At 33.1% G+C, this 25,461-nt stretch overlaps 1 protein-coding gene across 5 annotated transcripts in view; it reads right to left on the bottom strand.

Moving 5' to 3' along the window:
* The window catches only part of LOC143231003 (nuclear exosome regulator NRDE2), a 36,203-nt gene extending 12,069 nt beyond the window's left edge, over positions 1-24,134 (bottom strand). For 2 of the 5 annotated variants that reach the window (XM_076465424.1, XM_076465428.1), the window contains exons 1-7: positions 23,448-24,134; positions 20,470-20,557; positions 14,862-15,056; positions 12,909-13,951; positions 4,301-4,558; positions 1,971-3,177; positions 1,355-1,426 (exon numbers count right to left, since the gene is read on the bottom strand). In XM_076465424.1, the coding sequence (XP_076321539.1) occupies positions 1,355-1,426; positions 1,971-3,177; positions 4,301-4,558; positions 12,909-13,951; positions 14,862-15,056; positions 20,470-20,557; positions 23,448-23,595 (3,011 nt within the window). In that variant the 5' untranslated portion in view covers positions 23,596-24,134. Of the gene's footprint in view, positions 1-1,008; positions 1,265-1,354; positions 1,427-1,970; positions 3,178-4,300; positions 4,559-12,908; positions 13,952-14,861; positions 15,057-20,469; positions 20,558-21,851; positions 21,963-23,447 lie in introns of those variants that run through there. The other 3 variants (XM_076465427.1, XM_076465429.1, XM_076465425.1) reach the window with 3 other exon arrangements.
* Between the last annotated feature and the right edge of the window lie 1,327 nt (positions 24,135-25,461).

The raw sequence follows: 25,461 nt of genomic DNA, 5'->3' as shown, positions 1-25,461 counted from the left end.
TTCATTCCCACAGAAAAGATAACAACTACCTTAGATGAATTTGTAACAGTTTTATCGCACAGTTAGAAGACCAAAAAATTATGATAGTTAGAGAAAATATCTGATTTTTCTGGATATTATTATTCCATGTTCTTTGGTACATTATTTAATTAAATAAAAATTATTTAGTACGTAACTACAATTAGTATAAAAAAAGGTACTTATAAGTGTCATCGACAATCAATAGTAAGAAAAGAAGACCAGAATGTGTACTTTATTGCTTATGTATAATGTTCATTTTTTATTTATTTTTATAAAAGTAACTAAAATGTTAAAATAGGGATCTTCTCAGGTATACAAGTTCAGATGAGGTTAAATAAATAATAATATAATAAAAATGTTTCACAAAGCATACAAGTCAGCAGCTTGGAGTTGCTCATACATAATGTAATTTGATAGCGTAACATGAGCTCCATGTTCCGCAACTGAGTTACAGCTTATAATGATATGAATAGTAGTTAGATATGGTTCAAAGGGCAATAAAACAATTAAATTAAAGTATAAATAGATGTGTACTGTTCCAAGTTTAAAGCTCTTTAGGATAAACAAATGTAGTTGCAGGTTGTAATTTAAAGTCATTCTAGAAAGAAAAAAGTAATTCAAATTTATTTAAATTTTGTTGTTGTTTTATTCAGTGGTTATAAGATCAATCAAATTGACCAAATTTGCATAGTTAGTGTTGAGAAAATAGCAGAAAACAAATCCTTCCACATTAATGAACTGATCTGTTTTGTCTATTGTAAGGTACCTGTGCACACCTTGACAGTGATTTTCAGATTCCATCTCATGAACTTTTCCATTCAACAACATATGTGATTTTCTGATCGATACCTATTACAGAACATCTTACAGATTAGCTTGTGGGTGAATCAAAGTACATTTCATTATATTGCTGTCTCTTTAGCTTACCTTGGTTTCACCTATGTAGTATATAATGATCCAAGTATTTCTATTCTGTCAATCAGTGAACATATGGGGGTGAAAAGTCAAATATTTTTTTAAAATAATTTCCCCTTCATTGGGAGATTCCTTGTTTATATGGTTTATTACAGCTGATACTTGCACTGGTTCTTTTTTGCTTCTGCTTTATATCTATCACTTATGCATAGCTTAATCTCTCCTTCTCTTAGGAGGGTCTCTATTTTGCATGTTATTTAAACCTGTGTTTGTCCTAAAAAACAACTTCTGTCCTCTGAATAGGTGCTCTATGAGTGTGTGATGCCCTCTAGAAGACAAAAGAGGGGAAAATGGAAAATTATAGTGAATGTGACACACAATCTGCACTGCATCAACAACAGTCAGAACTTTGACTTACACAGATGTTGACAGCATTAAATCAACAGAAAAAGGAACTGCTTCCAGCAAGTACCCACTAGAAATTTCAGTCCTAGAATTATAAAAAATCTTTTATGTACAACCTTCAAAACACTCTTCTTGAAATTATTACCAAATTTAAACACATCATGAATCCAGCAAATTACATGCACATCTTGAGAAGAGTTAAGAACACACATTACAATTCCTATCATAATTACTAGTATTTAGCTTATGAAATGCATGTTCTGAATTCTAAGTACTTACATGTAAAAAGTTCAACTTACTACAGCTATAACAAATATTACAAATCTCTTAACACATTACAACTCTTTTAGCTATCTGAATAGAATGTTTCCTGAAGCACAATAATGAGCAATATTTGATATACACAAACGACAAATGATTTACTTTGTGATAAGGCTGCAATTTTTAAAACATCAAACAAAGACACACACATACACAAAAACGTTAAACTCTGATGTTTTGGAACTCCATGAAACAAATTTTCAAAATAACTTCCAACTTTTACAAGAGGTTAAAAAAAGGTAAATTATTATATAATGCAAATTTCTGCCTTTCTCCACATTTTATCTAGAATAATAATTCATACTTACTGAATACCCTCATTCTGTACAAGTTGTGTAAAGGAACTTTCAAACACACTGGCTGCTGCAGCTAAACCATGAGTGAAATACTGAAAGAATGCAAAGCAAGATGCAATATCCACTACATGTTTACAGTGTTGTTCAAATGATAATATACTTGAAAAATTTGATTGGGTATCCTGTATTAGAGAAACATGCTTAAGAGACTCTTCAAGAATAGTTTTGAACACATTCTGTGCTTTTAAGATTTGAATTGGAGATATCACTTCAAGAGATTTCTCAGAGAAGACAGAATACTTTGCACTGCCTCCTAAACATAACAAAACCCACAAAAGCTTCTTCTTTAAGCTTTCATTAATTTCTTCTCGTATGTAACATTCTTTAAAACATAGGACGTCATTTAAACCAAGTTCCAGTTCAATATAGGTCCTTGTTAAAGACCACAATGTCCTCTGCTGACTGCTAATCTCTCCAGTCAAACTAGCTTCAAAACTTGTTTCAAATATCTTTTCTGCTTCCTTATGGTTATTACAAGCCCATTCCAACTTACCATACCATTCCCACAAAGTCAAGTTGTTCCTATTTACTTCCTTTTTAAGAAAATCTTTTGCCTTTTTTCTTGCTAGTTTACTCTTATTTTTGTATGTTTTAGAGTCAGACTGTTTAGATGTATAAAAGAGAGAGTCAATAGTGTATCGAAACCAAGAAATCAGAAGTTCTATCTGTAAATCATGACTAAAATTTTGCAAAGACTGTTCAAAAATTCTAGTTATAAAAGCTTCAAAGTGGTCAGTGTTATGAACAAGAAACTGTTTGAATGGTTGAAAAGTTTGTTTGTTGCAAAAAAACATAAATAAGGAATGAAATGAATAATCTTGTTCAACAGGAGTGTTGTGCACCAAGGTAGGACACAGACAAAGACTCTGACTACATGTTGTGTGGGAATGATTATGAGTGCGCACTCCAAGAAACTGCAGGAACAGCAAAACTAGATAAAATTTGGTTCTTTCAGACTTCAATCTAAATAACATATTACTGACATCATCAACAAGCACCATCCTTTCTGGATCTTCACAAGTTTCATCATTACTAGCTGAACCTGAGCCTGGACGCCAAGGTAACCAATAATGCCCTTCACGTAGGTTTTCAAAGTGAAGCCATGTCTCACTCTTAGAAAGACATCTATTTAATATTTCATCTTCAGTCTTGTTTAAATCTGAAAATCAACCAAAAAATAATTTCTTTTTTCTTAAAATCTTCATGAAAAAACTTGTTTCACCTTATTATTCTCGAGCCCAGAAATTATGTAAAAAATAACAAAATTATGGATAAACTAAACATATCTATTAGATTATATAATTAATAAACAAAATGTTGAAAAACAACAGCTAAGATCTCTTAACTTCTGTAGCACAACATGTATCAAACCATTTTGAAAAATTCCTATGTCAAATAAAACTAAGAATAGTTCAATTATTATTTATAGATATAATATTAATTATAGAATGCCAAATACATATGAATACTGTGAAAAAAAATCAGCTGCAAACTTATGTAACTATGTTATTTACCTAAAATCTACTGGACAAAAATAATTATTCTGGTAAAACAAAATAGGCTGGAATACAAGTATATAGGTAGAGAGAAATGTCTACTTTTTATGACAGAAACTTTTAAAAAATCTGTACTGTTTAAATATTCCAATTTTGAATGTTGTTGAACATTTCAAAAATTAAATGCCAAAAACTGTTATACTTGCATGAATATTGTTACTTGAAAAAATATGACTTGTAATAAAATATGTAATTTATCAGATGTTACTTCAAAAATAATTTTGTCTAACTTATTTTCATAAGAGTACTATTTTTTTTACAAACTAAAAATGGTTAAAAAATATATACGGAGCAGCATTAAAAACACAATAAGTAATAAAATATGTACATTCAAAACTCATATTTAACTTAGCATATTAAAATTGTTTACTGTATGTATGTTGTTGTGTTTTTAATGGCTCTTGTTATATATATGTGCGTGCATGTGCATATTTCTATTGTATCTTTACTACACTTGTTTAGTCATCACTACTTCCAATTTACTTTTTAAATGACTTCCAAAAATTACATTTCTATACATTTGTTCCTTTTGACTTAAGTTCTGTTTTCACCTACCTTTTGATTAAAATAAAATTTTAAAGCACAAAGGTTTTAAATAATTGCACTTTTTGGCTTATAAGTATAACAGTTCTTTTTTAAATGTGTAAACAAAATCTAACATTCAAGTATTACAAAACAATACACAATTTAAACTAGAAATGAAAACAAACATTGGAAAATACAAACCAGGGTTATGTGCAAAGTTTGAACCAATATTTTTCTCTGTAATTACTGTTGCCCAACCCAAAGCACCTTCTTCCCCAAATCTTGGACTTCCACTGTCCCAGAAAGGTTCAAATAGCACTATCCAGTCTGATAAAGATGCCTTCAAAGTCAGAGATTTGGGAGTATACATATTGAACTCAACTAAAGCCTGATATGATGCTACTGCTCTTTCTGTCTGTCCACATTGGTGAAGAAAAGAACAGAAGTGGTAGAAGATATCTAAAATAAATTTAATAAATCCTGTACAAATGTTACAAATACAATATTTTTAAAGCTCATCTTTAAATGCATGTTTTTAAGAACTGCTTAAAAATATATATGTATGAAAGAAATCAAATAAATGTTAGAAAATAAACAATGTTTAAATAATGCTGCCAAGGCCAATATATGGTGTTCAATAGTATTTTGTTAACTGTAATTTGGCTATAATTTTAAAAAGTCTGATTTAAATCTTAAGTGTAATGACAAAACATTGGCCTTCAGAATCATAACCAGTTCTAACTCAATATAATCAAAACATATAAATTTTGCAATTTTCTTTCACGTTAACCTTGCATTAATATATTAAAATTGCTGTTATTTGGAACTACATTACAATCTTCCATATAGTGTGATGTAATGCTAGTAATGTAACTGACTTGCAAGCTGCAGTATTCTGTCATGTGACTGAAATCTTCTCATGGTACATCCTGTATATCTCAGGTTACACTTTGAGCCCTTAATTTCATGAATCAACCTAGATTTCTGCAGTCCATTCAATTCAGTCTTTGAAAACATTATTAACTTTCAAGCCTGAGCTACAATAAAAACTAGTTTTTATCCATGGATAAAATAATTTGAGTATTTTTTAAGATTTTTTACACTCTACATGATAACATATTCACATATGTAAAACTACTGTAAAAGGTTTTGGGTATTATATATTCTTCTAACAAGAACATATATTGTTTTAATTATTCCAACTTCACTATTATTTCAATAAAAGTTGCAGGGTAACAATGTATAGTTAAAAACCTTTTAATGACAGTTAATCTCTCTCCGTGTAACTATTGGTGAGATTACAAGAATTTATAAGACCTACTGTGTAATGTTTTTTTTTTAAATTTTCTTAAAACAAACAGGACAAAACTCAATGTATCAATATAATCCTCTAAAGTTAGCTTACAAACATATTTGTATTAAATTGCTTATTATGGTTTAAAACATTATTATTAATATGATCACTAAAAACTAGTGTAAAGTAGTGTGTTGACAATTATAATACTTTAAAGTATGTTGAAACTGATTAACATCCTTGAAAACTACTAAACGTAATCTACATATCTCCTATAGTATAGAAGTTTCATATGATCTCGACATTTTTATTAAACACTTTTCAATTATTCCATTAACATTATCTAGATCTTTAAATACCATCTATCAACAAATATCTATAATTTTATCTAATATTATATTAGTAAATAAAGATTCAAAATCAGAGATTATACACAATAAATATCTTGGAAATTTAACTCTAACCTCTTTTACAAATTCAAAAAAATTACCAGAAATATACTTGTACAAAATAGCACTTAATATAGATACTGACTGATATTACTATGAAAAATAATACTGCCATAAGACAACTCATTACAAAATTTATATGGAACCTGAGAAACGATCACATGCTGACACAAAACTTCAGCTGATGTTAGGGGCAATGTAAGACACATCTGAAGAAAAACAAATTTCTTTCAACTCATGATTAATCATTAAGTCAAAACAGAAGAAATGGAAACACCTAAATTATAACACAAAGAGGAAAAATTAAAGGAGGTAGGTAGGTAGGTGTTTCATGCTTATTGGCACAAAGCTACTAGGCTATCTGTGCCAAACAAGATGTAGTATACTATAATGGTAAATGGAAATTAAGGTAAAAATACATAAAATATGTAAAATTAAGACCCACCAGGAAGACTGAAGTATTGAGTTTAAACTTGCCATCAGTCACCTGAAGTCGGCCTTTCCAGTCCTGGGTTCAGGTCAAAATAGATATTAAAATGTGTAAAAAAAAATCATGCTTAAATAGTATACAGTCCAATAAAAACCTTAAATTAAGTTAAAAAGACCAATGGCTCTTAAAAATGTAAAAATATGAGGTGGGCAGTATCACCTATGACATTGGCTAATGTCAAGGGCAAACCTACCTTAAAAATATGTTTAAAATGGTGTCATCATTCTTGGATGTAATGACGGTATGATAATAAAATATGTATGATTGTAACCTGAGTGCCACACAGACCACAATGGTGCATCAGTACCAAATAAAAGGAAGTGATGATTTATAAAACTGTCACCAATGCATAGCCTAGCCAAAACAACTTCCTCCCTTACATCTTTAGAGAAACAAGATGGCCAAAGAGCTAAAGAAGACTTGATTTGAAAAACCTTATTATTTCGTTGGTCACTCCAGGTCAATTGCCAACTGGTATACAGTCAGGTTTTGAAAACTAGACCATAATCCATGTATGGAACAGGTATGGTGGTGATAGAGCCAGAAAAGGACTTTGCCACTGATCAACTAGCTCATTCCCACGGATACCAACATGAACTGGTATCCATAAATACTGGACAGAAATAGATGATAGAGAGACATGGGCCAGGTTGTTTTGGATATTGATAAGAATAGGATGGTAACTAACATGGAATGATGTCAGGGCCAATAGGCAGTTGAGTGAATCAGTACAGATCGTACAATTCATATATTGCATAGTTTCAAAACGATTCAGGGCAAGAGAAATGATGCACAATTTGGCAGTGAACACAGAAACTGTAAAAGGGGATTCTGTGTGCTACAACTGAACTGTAACAAACCATGGCAGAGCCTGTAGAGTCACCTGATTTTGAAACATCTGTATATATGAGAATGGATAGATCATTTGAAAAATGTTCAGCAAATAAAGAGTGATATTTCCAATCAGGAGTATCTGCCTTCCTCAGATGATTCAAAGATAGGTCACAGTTGGGGATAGTAATTTGCCGTGGTAGAAGAGGCCGATCTGTGGATACTGCTATGCTATTCAAAGATAAATCCAATTTTTCTGATTGTGCCTGGATATGAAGGCTAAAAGGAACAATGGCAGATTTTCTATTATAAAAAGGTGTGGCCCACTGAGGATGGAAAACACAACCCCAAGTAGGATGCTGTGGTAAAGAGCAAAGTTTGGGAAGCATACATAAGAGACAGTTGAAACAGCAAGTATACAGAAGGGGTTCACGGGACTTCACGTACAAACTTTGGACTGGAGAAGTATGAAAGGCCCCAGTGAAAAGCCGAAGCCCCTGATGGTGGATAGGATCCAACATTTTCAGTGCTGAAGTTCCAGCAGAACCATAAACCCATAGTCAAGTTTGGATCGGATAAGGACAGAGAGCAAACAGTGATGGTAAGACCCAAGGAGATACGGATGACTACAGCCTCCAAGGGCGCGTATTCAATGACAAGGACCAGGTGAGCGCATGCTGATCAATCAGCAGCACTACTCCCCAGTGTCCTTGTCCTACACATGACCTGTCATTTCGGAAAAAGGAGTATTGTCGAATTGTGACTTTATTAGTAGGTTTTTAAAAATATCTCTTCCAAAGAAAGACATTTGGGATGATAAAAGTCAATCACATCCTTGATATCATTCCATTTGGTTGAAAACCTCAACAGTTACATTGGATTAGCGTGACCATTTTTATTTATTTTGAAGGAGAATACAGTAAAGAGATCTTCTGCTTGTGACCTCATTTTTTTCTTCACTGGATATGGGTCTGTTACCCTCTATTGATCATGCTCTGGATCAAGTAGGCAGGTCGGTGTTTGTAGGCATACGTTCTAGTGATTGAGGGCGTGAACAAATGGTTTGTTTAATTTTTGGGGTGTCAAGAGAGGAAGACCCCATAGAAACACCTGGGCTTGAACAAGGTGAAGTTGGGCAATAAATGGCAGATGTGGTAGGGACAGAGACAGAAGTAGATACTGATTCATTAACTTTGTTGATTTTGGAGGGTACTAGATTGAGATGCACTGTTAAGGATTCTGTAGTAGAAATGGAAAGGTCTGTCCGAGATGGAATTGGGAATAGTAATTTCCGAGCCTCTGGGTCAGTAATATTGTGAACTGTCTTTAGACGTTGTACTTCTTTCTCTTCTACCAATTTAGGGCAAGAAGCAAAACAGGAAGGATGTGGACCATTATAGTTAAAATAATGTGGTTCTAGTTTGCATTCAAAAGCATCATGGTCTTTACTAGCACAATAGACACATGTCAAGGAACCACAGCAAGATGTTTTCGAATGACCAAATCATTGACAATGAAAACACCTAATAGGGTCAAATATAAGGCTGTACCTTAAAATTCAGATATCCTGCTTTGATTGTGGTAGGAGAACATGATGTTGTAAATGTTAATATTAAAACATTTGTCGGCTACATAATCCCGTCTCTACAAGTAAAAATTTGACGCACGGCTGTGACACCTTGGTTGGTGAAACCTGCAAGGATCTCCGACTCAAGAATGGTCTTTAAATCCCTCTCAACTGTAACTCCTCTGGAAGAATTCAAAGTAGAATGAAGAGTAACCTCAATGGGTATATCCCCAATGGCTTTTGATTCCAAGAGGAGTTTGGAATGTTGTGATGAAGATGTTTCCATTACTTTATCTCAGACCATAATTTTTTTACTGATTTAGGAGAGCCAGCAAACCCTTCTGAATAAAAAATGGAAATATTTGCCCTAAGGGATTTTCAATTAAAGAATGTATAGTTAAAAATGAGGGACAGATTCAAGTTGTGAGTTTGACTGTACAAAGTTATCAATGTGTGGTTGTTTGCCAGTAGTCAGATTTTTCTCTATGGTGTCATGCTTGTTTATTTTTTTTTATTTGAGGGGTATCTATAATAAAAAAAGAATAAGAATATTTCAGTGCCCACTGACCCCACCCACCATGAAGCCCCATGAGGGGATGCACTACAGTGCCATGCGAGGTCACTGCAGTGATGCCAGGGTTTTCGTGAGCACTATACCCGAACATCAGTATCAGAGATAATGTGCACTACAACTGTTGAGAACGTCCTACACTGGCACTCAGTTGACCCTGGCCAATTGATCTTGGATGGGGGACATCAAGAACACCCATCTACAGGAATTCAAGGCCAAAGTGGTGTGTTGGAGTTGGACCTGTCAACCACCAGGATCCTTTCCTCCCATTCACAGGTCACTACACATGGCAAACACACAGGTGGATGTTTATATTATTCCAGAGGAGGTAAACTGAAAGTACAGAGCCTTCTCTGTGTAGTCCCCTCGCCACGTACAGGAATCTATATTGAGGGTAAAATTAAAGAAGAATAAATGATAAAGTAATTCATCACTGAAAGTGAAAATGAATTTCAAATGAATACCGTATTTCCCAGCATTGAAGATGCTATTTTTTCCCAAAAAAATCTCAAAAATTCTCATCTTCCAGACTGAAGATTACATTGCTCATAGGCCTAAATCTAAGCCTAGAGGAAGCATTTCAATACTAGACAGTAATCCATGCCCTTCCATATGACCAAGAATGAAATGTATAAGTTACTCAGTGTTAAATAACAAATAAATAAACAAGATAATCATAACCGATCACAAAGTTCATTGTGACTTCCACAGTAGGCAAAGGTAAACCAGTCGATGATCTACCTTCGACTGGTTTCCATCAAATGATGACATTTTTACTCATCTCAAACAATCTTGATATAAAGACAACATTATAAGAACACATGAAAAGTAAAACTGCAGAAACACTACCATGTAATGTCAGTCATTTGCAATGTATCTTATGTTTGTTTTGGCTCTGTTCAGACTATTCTATTCAGTTATTGTGAAATTATATCAAACATAGACCTGTTCTTGATAGCAGTTCTCTGTAACAGTTCAACTGAACAAAATTTTTTCAACACAGCCCATATTATGACTTTACAAAAAAAAAAGGCACTCCTAGAATAATGTTATTACTGGTAATAATACAGGTGCTCCAGTGGTAATATAAGGTATACACTTTCAAAGGTAGATATGATAAGCATCAAGCTCAAAAAACGAGAAGTGTTATGTACCACAAGTCACCAAACAATCCATGAAACATTTTGATAAGATTGGTGGAGGTGCTGTGACCTTATTCTTATGTTTGTCTTTTTTTGCAAAATTTAGCTAATCAAAATGGAGATGCGTCTTTAACATCGGGAAATGTAGTACTTACCTCTACACAGAGCAATTAGCCAGCACCTAGGAACTACTGCTTAAAAATTAAGTCATTGAAAGTACTCATCCCTGCATGAATAATTTACCTGATAATGATCATGAGTAACTGAAATATTGTTAGAAGGTTAAAAAATCATAATCCTCTCCAAAAAACATGTTTTTGGACTTTCATGAGTAACTGAAATGTTGTTAGAAGGTTATAAAATCATAATCCTCTCCAAAAAATATGTTTTTGGACTTTTATATGAATTAATCTTTGATGAAATTAAATTAGGGTATACTTCTCTACCAATGGGAATGTGAAAAAAGCCTGATTGTGCAGTACTCCCAATGAGTTCTTTGCATAAACAAAGCAGACACATATATCATAAATGGGGAAGTGGGTTACACAATCTCGTTGAGAGGTATTTACCTGAAATTATGGTTTCATGACTGGAAGATGTTAACTGTTTGTTATAACCTCATACTGAAAAGTTAATGAAAGCACGGTGAATATAAAAACAAAACGAAAAACAGAGCTCCTTTCTTGTGATTACAGTGACAGAAAGGACAAACACGTGAAGTGTATCCCACTGGGAAGGAAGGGAAGAACAGCACTCAATGTTCCTGTTATTCCCTACTCAATGCCAATTTTAGGATAGAGAAATTTTCCTTGTGAAGCAAAACCAGCCATTTGATGGTTTTTCTTTCTTTGCGTGTTGTTGTTTTTCTTTTAAATCTAAAATGTAACAATTAAGGTTGGAATAACAAAAAAGAATTTATATGCAACCTCTGTAAAAATGACAACAAAATGAAACTTGAAGACCGTAGAAACCATGTGACACATAGGTATCTTGGATGATCCATTCCTTCACCTGCAAGATTTCATTCAGAGGATGATAACATTTAAAGGCAAGAGAAGCCATGAAGTAATAAACTTGTTCAGAGGTGAAACAAAAAAGAGAAAATGTTATCTCTAATTGAGAAATAGACATCTGAATGAGGTCAAGGTAAAAAAAGGAAAACTCTCAGGAAGAGAGATCCCAATAGAAGGAAAAGATTATTTTGACTGCCACTAAAAGGAGCTGTGTGATCAGAGTAGTATTGAATTGCCTGCACAGAACAAAAGAGATGACCTTGGTCTAAACACAAGTATATAAAGAAAAAAATCTGAAGGTAAAATGATCAGAAAAACTATCTGATCACCATCCTTGGCAACTCAAGCCTTAGGAAAGAAGAAGCAACGTGGAAATCAAATCAATCTGTTCCCATGTGAGAAGTGCTGAAGGCAAAAATATCAAAGTCAATTTTCCAACAAGCCAAAAGGAGAAGAAAATACATCTTAAAAACAATGTAACAAGAAAATAGGTGGCTAAGGGTTCAAATGAAGGGAGTATACAGGTGTTTAAAGTATAAGAGCCGAGTTCCCACAGCACCAGAGCCGTAAGGCAGATCTTGAAGAGTTATCTCTAAGCACCTCAATGGCAGCCATTTTGGGAAGAAGCTACCAGTTGAGAAACAGGATAGAGAAGGACCAGCCAGGCTCACCAAGAAGAGTAACCTGCCTGGTCTCTCTTGACCTAGACAAGCAGATAACCAGAGTGTGACAATTCAGCTCAAGAATCCAGTTTCTAAAATATGAAGAACCCCCACATAGAAATGTTTCTTATTGAAGGAAGGGTATCTAACATGGTTCAATGGGATAAGACTGAGGGAGTTGAACAACAGAAAGCAATACATTTCAACCAAATAAATTCCAGAAACAAAGATACCAAGTTAACTGGGAAACTGCTGAAGAAGAAATTGGGAATAGCACGGAGGAAATGTTGGTGCAACATTCCTCAGTAAATCTGTTGTGGGTCCCAAAAGGGTAGATAACAAAGAAGTGAGTACGTAAAAGATGAAGGTCAGCAGACTAAGGATGAGGAAAAGACAGTGTAGAAAATCTTCAAGATGGAAGAAGAGATTCAAGGAATTGGAGCTCTAGCAAAAATGAAAGATCCTAATCACAAGCCAAAGAATAAGAGTCTAGAGGTATACCATAATGTCACAGACAACAATTTATTTTTTATCCAATCACAAATATCAACACATGAACTAACTTGTTTGACAAAAAGATCATATTAATGGTTATCAGTCAATTTACATTGATTCAGCTCTAGTTGTAGAAACTGAGTATCAACAAACTAAATATCATAAACATTACAAGGCTTCTCAGCATTACAACATTTACATGCTCAAACATGTGTGTGTGTGTGTGTGTATCAAATTTAAAACTATTTTAACCTTTTTTGTTTTATTAAATATAAAAGTACAAGTAATACCATACCAAGCATTTTTTCTTCTAAATCTTCTGGTGCAGTATGAGATACAAAAGTGCCTTCTAAGATTTTATTTAGTGTCATTAAACAATGATTATAGACCTTGACAGTTTTGGACACAGTAAAATAACTTAATTGTGTCTGCACAAAAGTAATGTATCGTTGACATAGATATGAGCTATTAGGGTTATGGAATATTAATTGTTTCCATTCTTGTAAAAGTTTTTCGAATTCCCAAATATTTTGTCCTAGTTCCAACCTCATCACAGCAAGGCGAATAGAACAAGGGTTACTTTTTAAGGCACATTCCAGTATTGCAAGTTTTTTCTCCGTTACCATAAGGTTTTGATTTTTTCTACGGTTTTTCTCAGGTTCTGTACTGCTTAGCACATGATTTTCAAAGGTAGCAGCAGCAGTAACATCCTGAAAATTAATAAAGTCCAGCCACTTTTGCTCATCCCCTGGATTTTGTGTTAAGTACTTATTGAACTCAACGGTCTTTTGATATAACCACTGTTTCTCTGTGGGCTTCAAGAGAGAACTGCTATTGACTTCTGATCTTTCACATTCTTTACCTTTCCCTTGAAGATATAATACCGTACTTGAATCATACACGCAAAGAGGATTAAAACAGTTATATTCTTTAGAATTACTTGAGTTGAACTTGGAAAATTCTAGTTCATTAACTGACAATGAAAGTGGTACATAATCTTTTATAGCTACACCCTTAGACACAGCCTGCATTGACAAATCCAGGACATTCTCATCATCCTGTAACAGTGTAGCATATTTTTTATTACAGTAACGAAGATTATCTTTTTTCTTCTTCTTTCTATCCTTATCAGGTGGCCACAGAATTATATTTGATCCCAATGGATTCCTTACTTCTTCATGATAGCGTGCAATGTGTTGATGATAGAGTGAACTAAAAGCAAGATTATTTCTGTCTCGTTTTGAATCAATGCGAAATGCTCTCTCTGGTGCTAGTCCAGTTTCCTCAATGAACACCATCTTTGACATCTGGCCATATACTGATCCTTTTATCTCATAGCTATAAATGGTAAACAAGTACCTTGTCAGTTACATGTACATAGAACTAAAATTTCTATCAAACAAAGAGAAAGAAAAAATAATTAAATAGAGCAGTTGAAAATCAAAAATGATTTTAATTTATCTATAGCTTTCCCAGGTCTATGGTCTTTGATTATCATTATTTCTACACATGATATATATATTTTCCCAAATTAACAATGTATACCTAAACATTTTTGGTAATTATCAAAATCAAATGAGCTAAAGCAAATTCTTAGTAAAGATTAAGGTTTGTTTTGTTTTCTTTATATGTAAATAAAAGTGTGTGATGGTTATAGCTTTTATTCTCACACGAGTAGCTGAACAGGAAAATAATAAAACTTGTATTTTGAGAACCTAAGACAAAATGAGATATTTAAGAATACAGAATTATATTTGTGTCACGAGTGGCTGGCTTTTAGTCAATTTATTTTTCATATAAATTATGATATGTATATTTAATTCACAGAATAAAACATCCATTAACCAATTCTGAGTGAAATAAAATTTGATTGAAAATCTACATGAAGAAAAAAATTATATTATGACCTACACTCTTATCCTTTAATTGAAAAATATTAATTACACAATTTAGTTTGAAAAGTACAACAATTAAGTACAAAAACATAAAAATTACAGGCTATGAAAAACTTTAATACTTGCAGAAAAATTTACTTGATTGGCTAATATACACCTCTTAGAAACAGATCTTTTAAGTATATATTAATCTTTCACACAGCAAGTTTCTATGTTTTTAAAGATGCTTAAACAAATGATACAAACCACAAAAAAAAACCCAATAAACTCTACCTGGTGTTTATCTTCAAGATTTTAATATAATCACTTAAATTTGTGACAATATATAAATCAAAACTATCATCAAATCTTACTCATCATCATCTGAGATGGATTCTGATTCAGTTTTATATTTTTTGTGTTTATGTTTGCCCTTCTTTTCTTTTTTCAGAGACTTCTTCGACCTAGGTATCTTTTCTTCCTTTGAGAATTCTTTGCCCTCAGTAGTTATAAAATAATTTTCTTTGATAACTTGTGGGTTTTCTTTCTCTTCTGTAAGATCTCCTTCACTAAATGAGAATTTACAATACACAATGAGATGTTATATAGAAAAACAACTAACAGTTAACATGAAAAAAAAACATGAACTTGATTAACGTGTCAAAACTAATCTATTAATTACCTGTTTAAATGTATATTTTCTGAAATGAAAAATAATGTTATTAAAGCACTGTTAGAGCAGTTAAAGTTTGAACTTACTTACTATGAATTACAATAAAAAGACTTAATTTAAAATTGCTAAGTATATAATAGGATGCCAGATTCTGTTTAAATACATGAGCTCTTTACAAACAATGTTTTTAAATGTATAAATATTAGAAAGTGTTGACTTTATTGTACAAATAGCTTTATGTATGTGTACAAACATACACACTGCTGGCCAAAATCTTAAGGCCAATGAACATAAAGAAAAAATATGTATTTTGCATTATTAGACTCAACCACTTATTTTAATAGAGCTTCGAGAGATGAAAATAAGAAAAGGGAAATAAAAAAACTTTTTTAGCATTTAATAGGGAAAATGTGAACACTATGAAATTAGCCTAAATACCAGCAGGTCAAAAGTTTAAGACCATACAAAAAAGAAGTCCTAAACATGGTAGGAAATGCCCAACAAGAGGTCTCAGTAGTGAGTTGCATGGCCGTCATTGCAAATAACTGCAAACATTCGCTTTGGCATGGTCGATATAAGCATTTGCAGAAGGCTGGCTGGAATGTTATTCCAAGTGGTGAAAATGGCTTCACAAAGATCATGCACTGTTTGGAATTGACGTCCATTTCTACAGACTTCCCTTGCCATCCACCGCCAAACATATTCAATGGGGTTCATTTCAGACAAACACACTGAATGGTCCAAAAGAATCACGATATTCACCATGAAAAAGTCCTTTGTCCTGCAGGCATTATGGATTGCAGCTTAGTCCTGCTGAAAGATCCAGTCATTTCTACACAAGTGAGGGCCTTAAGTCAATAAAGATGCTCTCTCCAACATGACAATGTAGCCAGCTGCTGTTTGATGCCCCTGTGTAACCTGAAGCTCCATTGTTCCATGGAAGGAGAAAGCACCCAAGATCAAGATGGAACCTCCTCCACTGTGTCGTGTAGAAAATGTCTCGGGTGGGATATCCTTATCGTGCCAGTAATGTTGGAAGCCATCTGGACCATCCAGGTTAATTTTTTTCTCATCAGAGAGCAAAACCTTCTTCCAATTTTCAGAAATGTTCCATGTTTGGTGTTTCTCAGCAAAGTTTAACCGAACAATTTCGTAGTGTGGAAGAAGGCATGGCCTTTGAAGATGTTTACGGTTTTTAAAGCCTTTCTCTCATAGATGCCATCTTATTGTTCTTGAGCTGCATTCTGCATCCATAAGGGCCTTAATCTGGTTCAATAATCGGCTGTTGTCTTGCCAGACAACCCGTCGAATCCCTGCTCAATGCCGGCGAAATTTTCTTGGGCCAACCACTTTAAAATCTCGTTCCATATCCCTCAGGGTCTTTTAAGAAATTTGCAACAGCAGTTTTACTATGCCCAATCTCACTAGCGATGGCATGTTGAGAAAGACCTTGCTTTTACGACTCGACAATTCTGCCACGTTCAAACTCTGTCAACTTTTTAGCCTTTGCCATGTTTTTACCCAATGTAACACAGGAGATGTTGACAATGCTAATGCTTGAATATAAATGACTAAATTTCATTATGTGTTTGCCAATGAACACTTTGTTTCAGTATGGTCTTAAACTTTTAACCAGCTAGTATTTAGGCTAATTTCATAGTGTTCACATTTTTCCAATTAAATGGTACAAGTTTTTTGTTTTTATTTTCCCTTTACTTATTTTCATCTTTCAAGTGGTTGAGTCTAACAATGCAAAATGCATATTTTTTCTTAATGTTCATTGGCCTTAAGATTTTGGCCAGCAGTGTTTGTATATACACACACACACACACACATACATACATACATACATACATACATACATACATACATACGTGTATAAAATACCACATATTTCTATAATCATAAAAATAATAATCTAACAGGACAAAATAATCATATCTCGGGTACAGTAATGGTTTCTTCAAATTACATTGCTGTCACTACTAGCATACATATGCATAACTGTTTGTTTAGGGCACCTGTTCTCTGCACTAGATCCAACAAGATGTTTCATTTTAATATTGTTTAAAGTTGTTCTCATACTGTTTCTAACTAATCTCTGCAGAGAACAGCCTACATTTTAATTTTTTTTTGTTTTCACTCTAAGCAACAAAATATATCAATATAGGATTTAGTTTATTTACAGCTCCTAAAGATGACACATCTATAGCCTATTTGGGTTTTACATGAATTTATTGTATCTATGCAGCAGGAAAAGATACTGGCAATGTGTCAAAACAGTAGTCCAAATTACAAGTGACTAAACATCATTCTTCACATTAATTATTCTATTTGGAAAATCTGAAAATTGTTCTTTTGTATTTTATTAGACTTGTAACCATACACATACAGATATAAATATACCAAATATTTATAATCATAATTTTATGTATTTTTCTTTCTGTCAGAGTCTTATATTCATTTCAGTAGTAACATTTATTTGTCAAGTGTGTAATTTATTTATATTAATAATAATTATAGCAGTATATGTAAATTTTCAAAAGTGAGTGGCAGCATGAAATATTTTCACAAATTTGAGGTTAAGGTGAACCTCACTATCTGCAATAATGCCACACAACAACAGTAGGAAGTAAACAATGGAAGAACATTTTAACAGCTCCTAATTTTATTATATTTGATTTGCACAGTTTTAACATTTAACAGATTAAGCATCATTAAAAATGTTTGACACTTGGCATTTATACATTTATACATTTAAATTCTAATTATTAACACTCCTAGTTTATAATGATTTTTTCCAAGTAAACTGTCCTACGTACAAGTCAAATTATAATATTACCATAATAATTGTAAATAATACATTTCACATTACTTTTTATGCAGTAATTGTACCTTATTTCTTTCAGAACAAAAAATTATTATTATTATTCATTGTCATATATTTTCATCCTCCTGAAGTTACGGATACACAAAGTAATGTACAAAAACTTCTTCAGCTATACTCAAAAAAAATTTTAAACATATTTGTGCAAGTATTCTCCATTTATCTAACATTCTTGTAAAACCTGCAATAATCTTGATACTGAGCTAGGTTTACATAGGTGTACCAGTGACCTTAACACAGAGCTATGGTTGCTTGGCCATTCTAGTGTTACTGCTCCCTTGGGATGTGGATCATACCTATGAGGGGTGATATAAAGGTTTGTGTAAGTCTGTTGAAGCTGGGGGTTAGATCTCTTTACATGTTGATGGAAGTATTCCTGTATTGTGGGATACCCCTGTAGAACTTTTGTCTTATTTAACAGTATTGTAGAGCATCAATCCATTCTTTCCTTTGTGGTGTGTAGAAGCTCTGGTTTCTTTGTATTTCAGCAACCAATTAGTTAAGTTTAAAAAGTAAAAAAACAGCCAGTATAATAGAACTTATTAATTGCCAAGCAATTGAACATGACATTTCTATGTAAGACATAAAACTAGTATTGTTGGCTAGCAAACAAGCCTAAGTCTTCATTCCTTTGTTATTCACTTTATTTTTTGTATAAAATTTCTCTAATGTGCTACTCACTACAGATCTTGTTGCACCGTAGGACATCAGTGGACATGAGTACTATACTCACAAGACATAAAGCAAACAACACTATTTTTCCCATAATTTCCAAATGGAGAACTAAGCTATTTTTTTTTTTAAATTTAAAAGAAAAAGCTAATATTGTAAAGTGTATAAAAATACACTTATTGTTGGAACAAGTTATCCAAAAATAACTAGATATATTGTAAAATAAAAATAAACAGTTATATAGTCACATTACACTCAAAATAAAATCAAGAAATTTATTTAAACTTTACCTTTGTGCAAGTATTATAAAGACTGCAACAGATTTCTCTGTGTCTACTGAAAATAAATATCCATTTTACCCTGTACACTAAAATAAGTAAGTTGATTCAATTTTGTTAGTTTAAAGAGCATATCTTAGTTTTTCATTTCAGCTAATAACTATTGTCAGTAATCAGCCACTTCTGAGTTTTTCCTCTGTCCTTTAATTGACTATTTTAAACAATGTTAGGTGTAACGTTCAAAAATCCAAACCAATATACTTATGACCTAACTAGACATTCAGAAATAGTGTTTTTTTCACTAACTATGAGGATGTTTGGAAACTTAGCTTATTCACTATACAAACTCTTTCCTTTCAGAGACTAAGTGAAACTAGAGAGAGTTTGGTTAGTAAGACTCAGAGTGTCAACCACATGCTAAACATGGGAGACATGTCTTTTGTAACCAGAATCTTTCCACACAAACATTTGAAATATTCCGTACAACTAATACTGCAGCCAAATCTAAAATAAATGTTATATGTCCCAATCATATATATTAAATTAAAACTTCAAAAATACGAGTACTGCACCTCTTCATTACGTTTATATTCATTGCAGATGTTGCACAACATAATACATAACATCAGCAAGTTTCAATTACTTACTACATAATTTATTTTCACAAACTCTTCACAATACAAATTTTAATAACTGTAAAATTTCAAATAAATTTTTATAAGATTGGCTTGCAACTATTTCACTATAAATCAACGTGTAAAGTTAAATGTACAAGTGATGTTATGAACACCAAGCTTGATTCCATAAATTGAATGTGCAATTTGTATAGTGAGTGAGTATTCTCTTTTGTGGTGGATTTGCAGTAAGAACTAAAAGGCAGAGTAGTGCTGATAGATGTCTGCAAACTAACTGTGTGGAGGCTGCTTAACTTATGTATTTGTGTTCTAGTGTTTCATGGTACAGAATTATAAAGTAAGAACAACCAAATAATAGTGGGATTTATCATAACATTATAATGACCCACAGCAGAAAGGGTAAACATGATTGGTAGGATGAGGATTTGAATTATGACAAGCACATTTGAGAGTCAAATGCCCTAATCATCTGGTCAGCCTGTTGCTGACCATTTTTGCCACATCAGCATATTTTACATTTTACAAATCACATTTGTTACAAACTATATGTTTCAAAACTGAGAGAAAAAAAATGGCTCAGTTTGTCATCAATAAAAGCAAGATGTGGGAGTGATGGTGGAAGACTTCAGACAACTTTTCTAAGACATCTTAAAACCACTGATTTTCAAGATTTTCAGTACAAAAAAAACTTGTTTACAAAATTCTACAATTTTCACCTTTATGATATTACCTTATTCTTACAGTAAGAAATATTGAAAAAGACAGTATTTGTGCTGCAGATGAATATAACAAATACATATTACAGTAAGTTTAGAAGGAGTATTCTTTACATCTTACCTTTCTTCTTCCACTAATTTTGCTAAAGCAGTTGCTGACCTGCCCGGGAAGCTTTTATTTTGAAGCCACTCAAACTGGTGATGACTACCTGTAAGAGTAATTGAACAACATATCATCTCAATACATACATGCTTCCATTAATAATGAAAACTTCATAACCAAGTCTGAACTAAATTACTTTTGAGATTATACTCTTTATTTACCTATATTCAATATTTCTATAGATACACCTAAAATCCCATTTGCCCTACCATTAGCAACAACACACAACTCGAATGGTTGAAAAGGCTGATCGACCATTACACCAAGGTCCATTTCTTTCATGGCACTGTTAATGTTATTCCCATCCAAGTTAAACTTATAATTAAAGAATATGATGACCTATATGCAATATCTTGCATTTATCATAATCAAAAGCCATCTGCCATTTATTTGCCCAACTCGCTATATGATCAAAATCCTTTTGTAAAGTAGCAGCATCCTCTTTACAGACCTTAATATCATCTGCAAGTTGAAATAATTTATTGTTCATTCCTTCATCTATGTCACTAATGAAAAATCAAATTAATCCAGTTTGAGTTCCATTTACAACAACCCTCTGCTTTCTCTCATCCAGCCACATTTCTCTCCAATTAGCTAACTTCTCCCCAAGACCTATAGACTTTTTTTTACAAGCCTTTTATATGGCACTTTGACACATATTTCCTGAAAATCCAGATACCCTAAATCTACACCCTTACCTTCATCTACAAAAACAGTAACCTTTTCAAATAAGGTCAAATGATATGTAAGACAAGATTTTTTTGCTCAGTGCAACCACAATGACCATCCACTAGAATTTTAACTTTGTTAAATGGGTTAAGTAAGTTTGTAAAACATCTTTTATACTGTCCAAAACTTACCCCACAACTGATATAATTAGTTTCTTCAACAATTTTTAAAATCTCCATTAAAGGAGGAGTAACATTTGCAAACCTTCAATCATTTGGCATCTGTCCACTATTTAAGGACTTGAAAAACAAAATATTATCAAGCAGCTCACATACCAATCTTTAACATCATTCAAAACTCTTATCTGGCCCAGGAGCCTTATTCTTTAAACTTCTCAGTTTTTTCTTAACAAGCTCAAAATCAGCAGGATTAGCTTGTTCAATCTTGTTTCCATCTATCAACCGTTCAAGACAAGGAATATTTCTTAAGTTTTCATCAGTAAAAACAGAATAAAAAAGTAGAATATAACAAACCAGTTATCTAATAATCAAGCATCATACACGAGTCTTCTTTTATCATCCCTCAGAGGTTCTACCCCCATCTTAAGATTTAGTTTACCATTAATGTATTTAGAGAAAACCTTACTGTTAATGTTTAAATTTTCAGCTAACCTGTTTTCATACATCCTTTGGATTTTCCAATTTCCTGTTTGACCAACTACAATCTTCAAAATCTTCCATCATATCAATCAATTTAAATTTATTAAACTTGTGGTGCTTTCCTTTAATTTTATGAGCCAACCTGGGTTTTTCACTTGCAGTCAACTTCCTCTCTCCATTAGGAATAAATTTATCTTAAATATTTAAAAATTTATCCAACACATCTCATTACAAGAAAAGTATTAATGACAAAAAATATATTTTTCTACTTCCTTTTAAAACAATAGACTTGTTAGCTTATTACATACCAACAACTAAAATAATGACAACAAAGGTCCTGTTTCTTTACAAATTCTAGATAAAAATATCCATCTTATTTTGTGCAAACAGTTCAACTTTGTCCTTAAACTTAAGTACTGAATATGTCTACTCTTAGACTTTCCCAATCCTGCTGCATCCTCTGCATGCCTGATGGTAATCTATTCCAAATGATGACAACCCTGCTCAAAAGATAAAACTGCATACCTTACAGATAGTTTCTACCCTGCTAAATCATGTTACCTAGCCTTACTACACTTACCATTAAACACACACACACAAATCATTATGCAACAATCCTATCTATTCAATTTATAATTTTCAAAACTTGAAAGGATTCCCTTCTAGCCTTTCTTTTCTCAAGAGAAAATATTTTTGAAATCCATAAACTGTCCACATATGACAGTCCCTCCATCCCAGGATCATCCTGGTAACCTTTTCAAATAACTCATTGTCTCTCTTAAGGTGTGAAACCCAAGACAGAAATCAATTCTCTAAATAATGCTTTGACAGATCTTTGTACAGAGAAACAATAACTTCCTTTAACTTCTTTAAACCATCACTGGAAAAGCAGTTATTTGCAAAAGTATCTGCTTATAACTGGTTAACTGCAAGAGTAATTGTCACAAAACCAAATGTACCCACAGAGCCACCATGAAATGACATATGAATCTCACTCTCCTATGTTACCCTTCTCCTATTTTACAAGGCCACTATGATTTCTCTGTGTACTGAACAGGTACATCAGCTATTGTTCAGTGTTTATGTACAAAGAAACCCAAATTCTACTTGCTTTTTGCATTGTCAACAGCACAATGCCTAGAAAGTTTAAGAGACGAAAACATAAAGATCATTTTCTTTCTTAACACCATTGAGTTTTTTCCATTAAGTTAGTAGTTAAAATATTAAAAATCATCTTAACCCATCCTTGATACCTTGAATATATATATCCTAGTTAAAATTTTCAGTACAGAATCCTCAGTGGTACTTTGTATTCCAAACCACACAATTTCAACTCCATTCATTTATTAAAACCCTTTGCTTCTCTCCTCTAACTCTTAAGTTATATACAAAAATCAAAACTGTATTGCATAACACAAGAAAGAATTTATTTACTAACCTCTTAATTTTACGTAGCATTTTTTTCCAAAAAATCTAGGTATACAAAATCCACATTACCTTCACTGCCATGATTAGTACCATTTTTAAGCAAAAAATTTGAAACTTCTTTCGACTTTATCGTTAAACATCAACACAACACATAATTTACAACATATACACTAAACTTACCAGCTAGTTCATCATTAGTGTTAGGTAAGTTTCCACAATATGCAGGAAAAAGAGATCCTGCACTTACAGTTGATTGAAGCTCACTTTCACCTTCAGCAGCAGAAGAAAACAATCGTGTATCGACTGTGGTACCTTGTTTAGTATTCATTTTGTTGTTGTTTAGTAATAATACGTAAGCCTATGGATCAGCTTCTTGTATAAATTATTTCTTATAATTAAAAATGTTAAGAAATTGAAGCATTAGAACTAATAGACCAACGTAAACCACAAAAGTGTGTCAATCACCGCGCATCAGTGGAAAAAAACGTGTAACAATCAGCTCGTTATACAAATTTGATTAATTTTTGTTTGTTGCTAATTATGTGCAACTAAGCTTGATATAAGCAAAAAAGCAATCGAAAGCCTTTGGAAGAGACACACAACGTAAACTTGGAGAAAACACTATAGAATCCTCAGTACCAAATCATCCACACGTCATTTACTCGTTGTTCATAATAAATGTTTACAGAAATTCTGAAGGAGCAATCAGTTTCGTAATCCTATTGAACCATCAATTTGGTTACAGTGATATTATTTTTCTAAAACATTTATGGTGGTATATCTTGAAAAAAAAATCCACACTAAATAACGAACTATCACTTCGTAAGCTGAAAGCCATCAGTCAGTAGACCTTTTACCCTAGAGAGGGCAGGATGCAAAAGTTACGCTTATGGATAGTTTGTTCAATATAAATAATTTTCCAACTGTATTAATCACAATATGTATATAAAATTAAATGTAAATTCATGAAAACAATCACAGCCACAATATAAACATCCAACACACCGAAACACAAAATATTAAGTGGGTCATTATGTAACGTGCCCTTATGTTCAAAGAAGCAGTGAGAGAAATAAGACCAAATTTCGTTGGGGATACCACCATCTATGCAGTTTAAAGGTGAATTTTACAGAAAAACGAAAACTTTGCAGTCAAAAAACTACTCATACTAATTAATTTGGGCCCAGCATGGCCAAGCGTGTTAAGGCGTGCGACTCATAATCTGAGGGTCGTGGGTTCGCATTTCCGTCGCGCCAAACATGCTCGCCCTTTCAGCCGTGGGGGCGTTATAATGTTATGGTCAATCCCACTATTCGTTGGTAAAAGAGTAGCCCAAGAGTTGGCGGTGGGTGGTGATGACTAGCTGCCTTCCCTCTAGTCTTACACTGCTAAATTAGGGACGGCTAAGACAGATAGCCCTCGAGTAGCTTTCTGCGAAATTCAAAAACAAACAAACTAATTAATTTTGCAGGTTCACATTTTTTATAAAAAATATGTGCTAATAAATGAAACATAGAACTTGGTGCAGAAAGAGTCCTTTCTGAGAGGCAATCCGAACGTTTTAGTGTTTACGTTTGCAGCTAGGAAAAAGTACTGTGACGTAATAGTTGCCAAACAAACTGTCAACGCCAGCGCGTTGAATGTAAATAAACATGGCCAGTGCATACGGAGAAAGAGAGGCGGAATCTGTTTTGACTTTGTGTTCTGAACAGTGTCGAGTAGCGCCATATCAATTCGAACCTACTCTGAACGAACCTAGAACAGTTACTTTTGACACAAATCTGACAAGTTCTAGTGATGAGGACAAATCCGACACAAAACATGAGCGTTCAAAGTGATCTTGACAAAGCTTTGCATGGTGTGAAGGAGTCCAGTTCTTCTTATTGACCATCCGTACCCACTGTCGCCATCTTGCCGGTTCCTTCTCCTTGCACGAAAACCACAAAAAGCTTTTGTCCGATGCTGAACCGTTTTTACAACCATAAGCAACGCAGTAAACCTTGTTATTATAAAACAAACATAAAATAGCAATATCACGACAAAAAGTAGTATGTACAAAGTATGTAATCCGAAAAAAGTACCGATAGATTTACATAAAACGCCAGCACTGAAAGGAACACAATGGTCGGCGCGCAACGAAGCGTGTTTGGCAACTATTACATCATAGTTGTAAAACATCAAGGAGACAGCCGAA

Source organism: Tachypleus tridentatus, chromosome 10, assembly GCF_004210375.1.
Source record: "Tachypleus tridentatus isolate NWPU-2018 chromosome 10, ASM421037v1, whole genome shotgun sequence".
NCBI lineage: Eukaryota > Metazoa > Arthropoda > Merostomata > Xiphosura > Limulidae > Tachypleus > Tachypleus tridentatus.
This window is presented reverse-complemented; position numbering and strand designations above follow the sequence as displayed.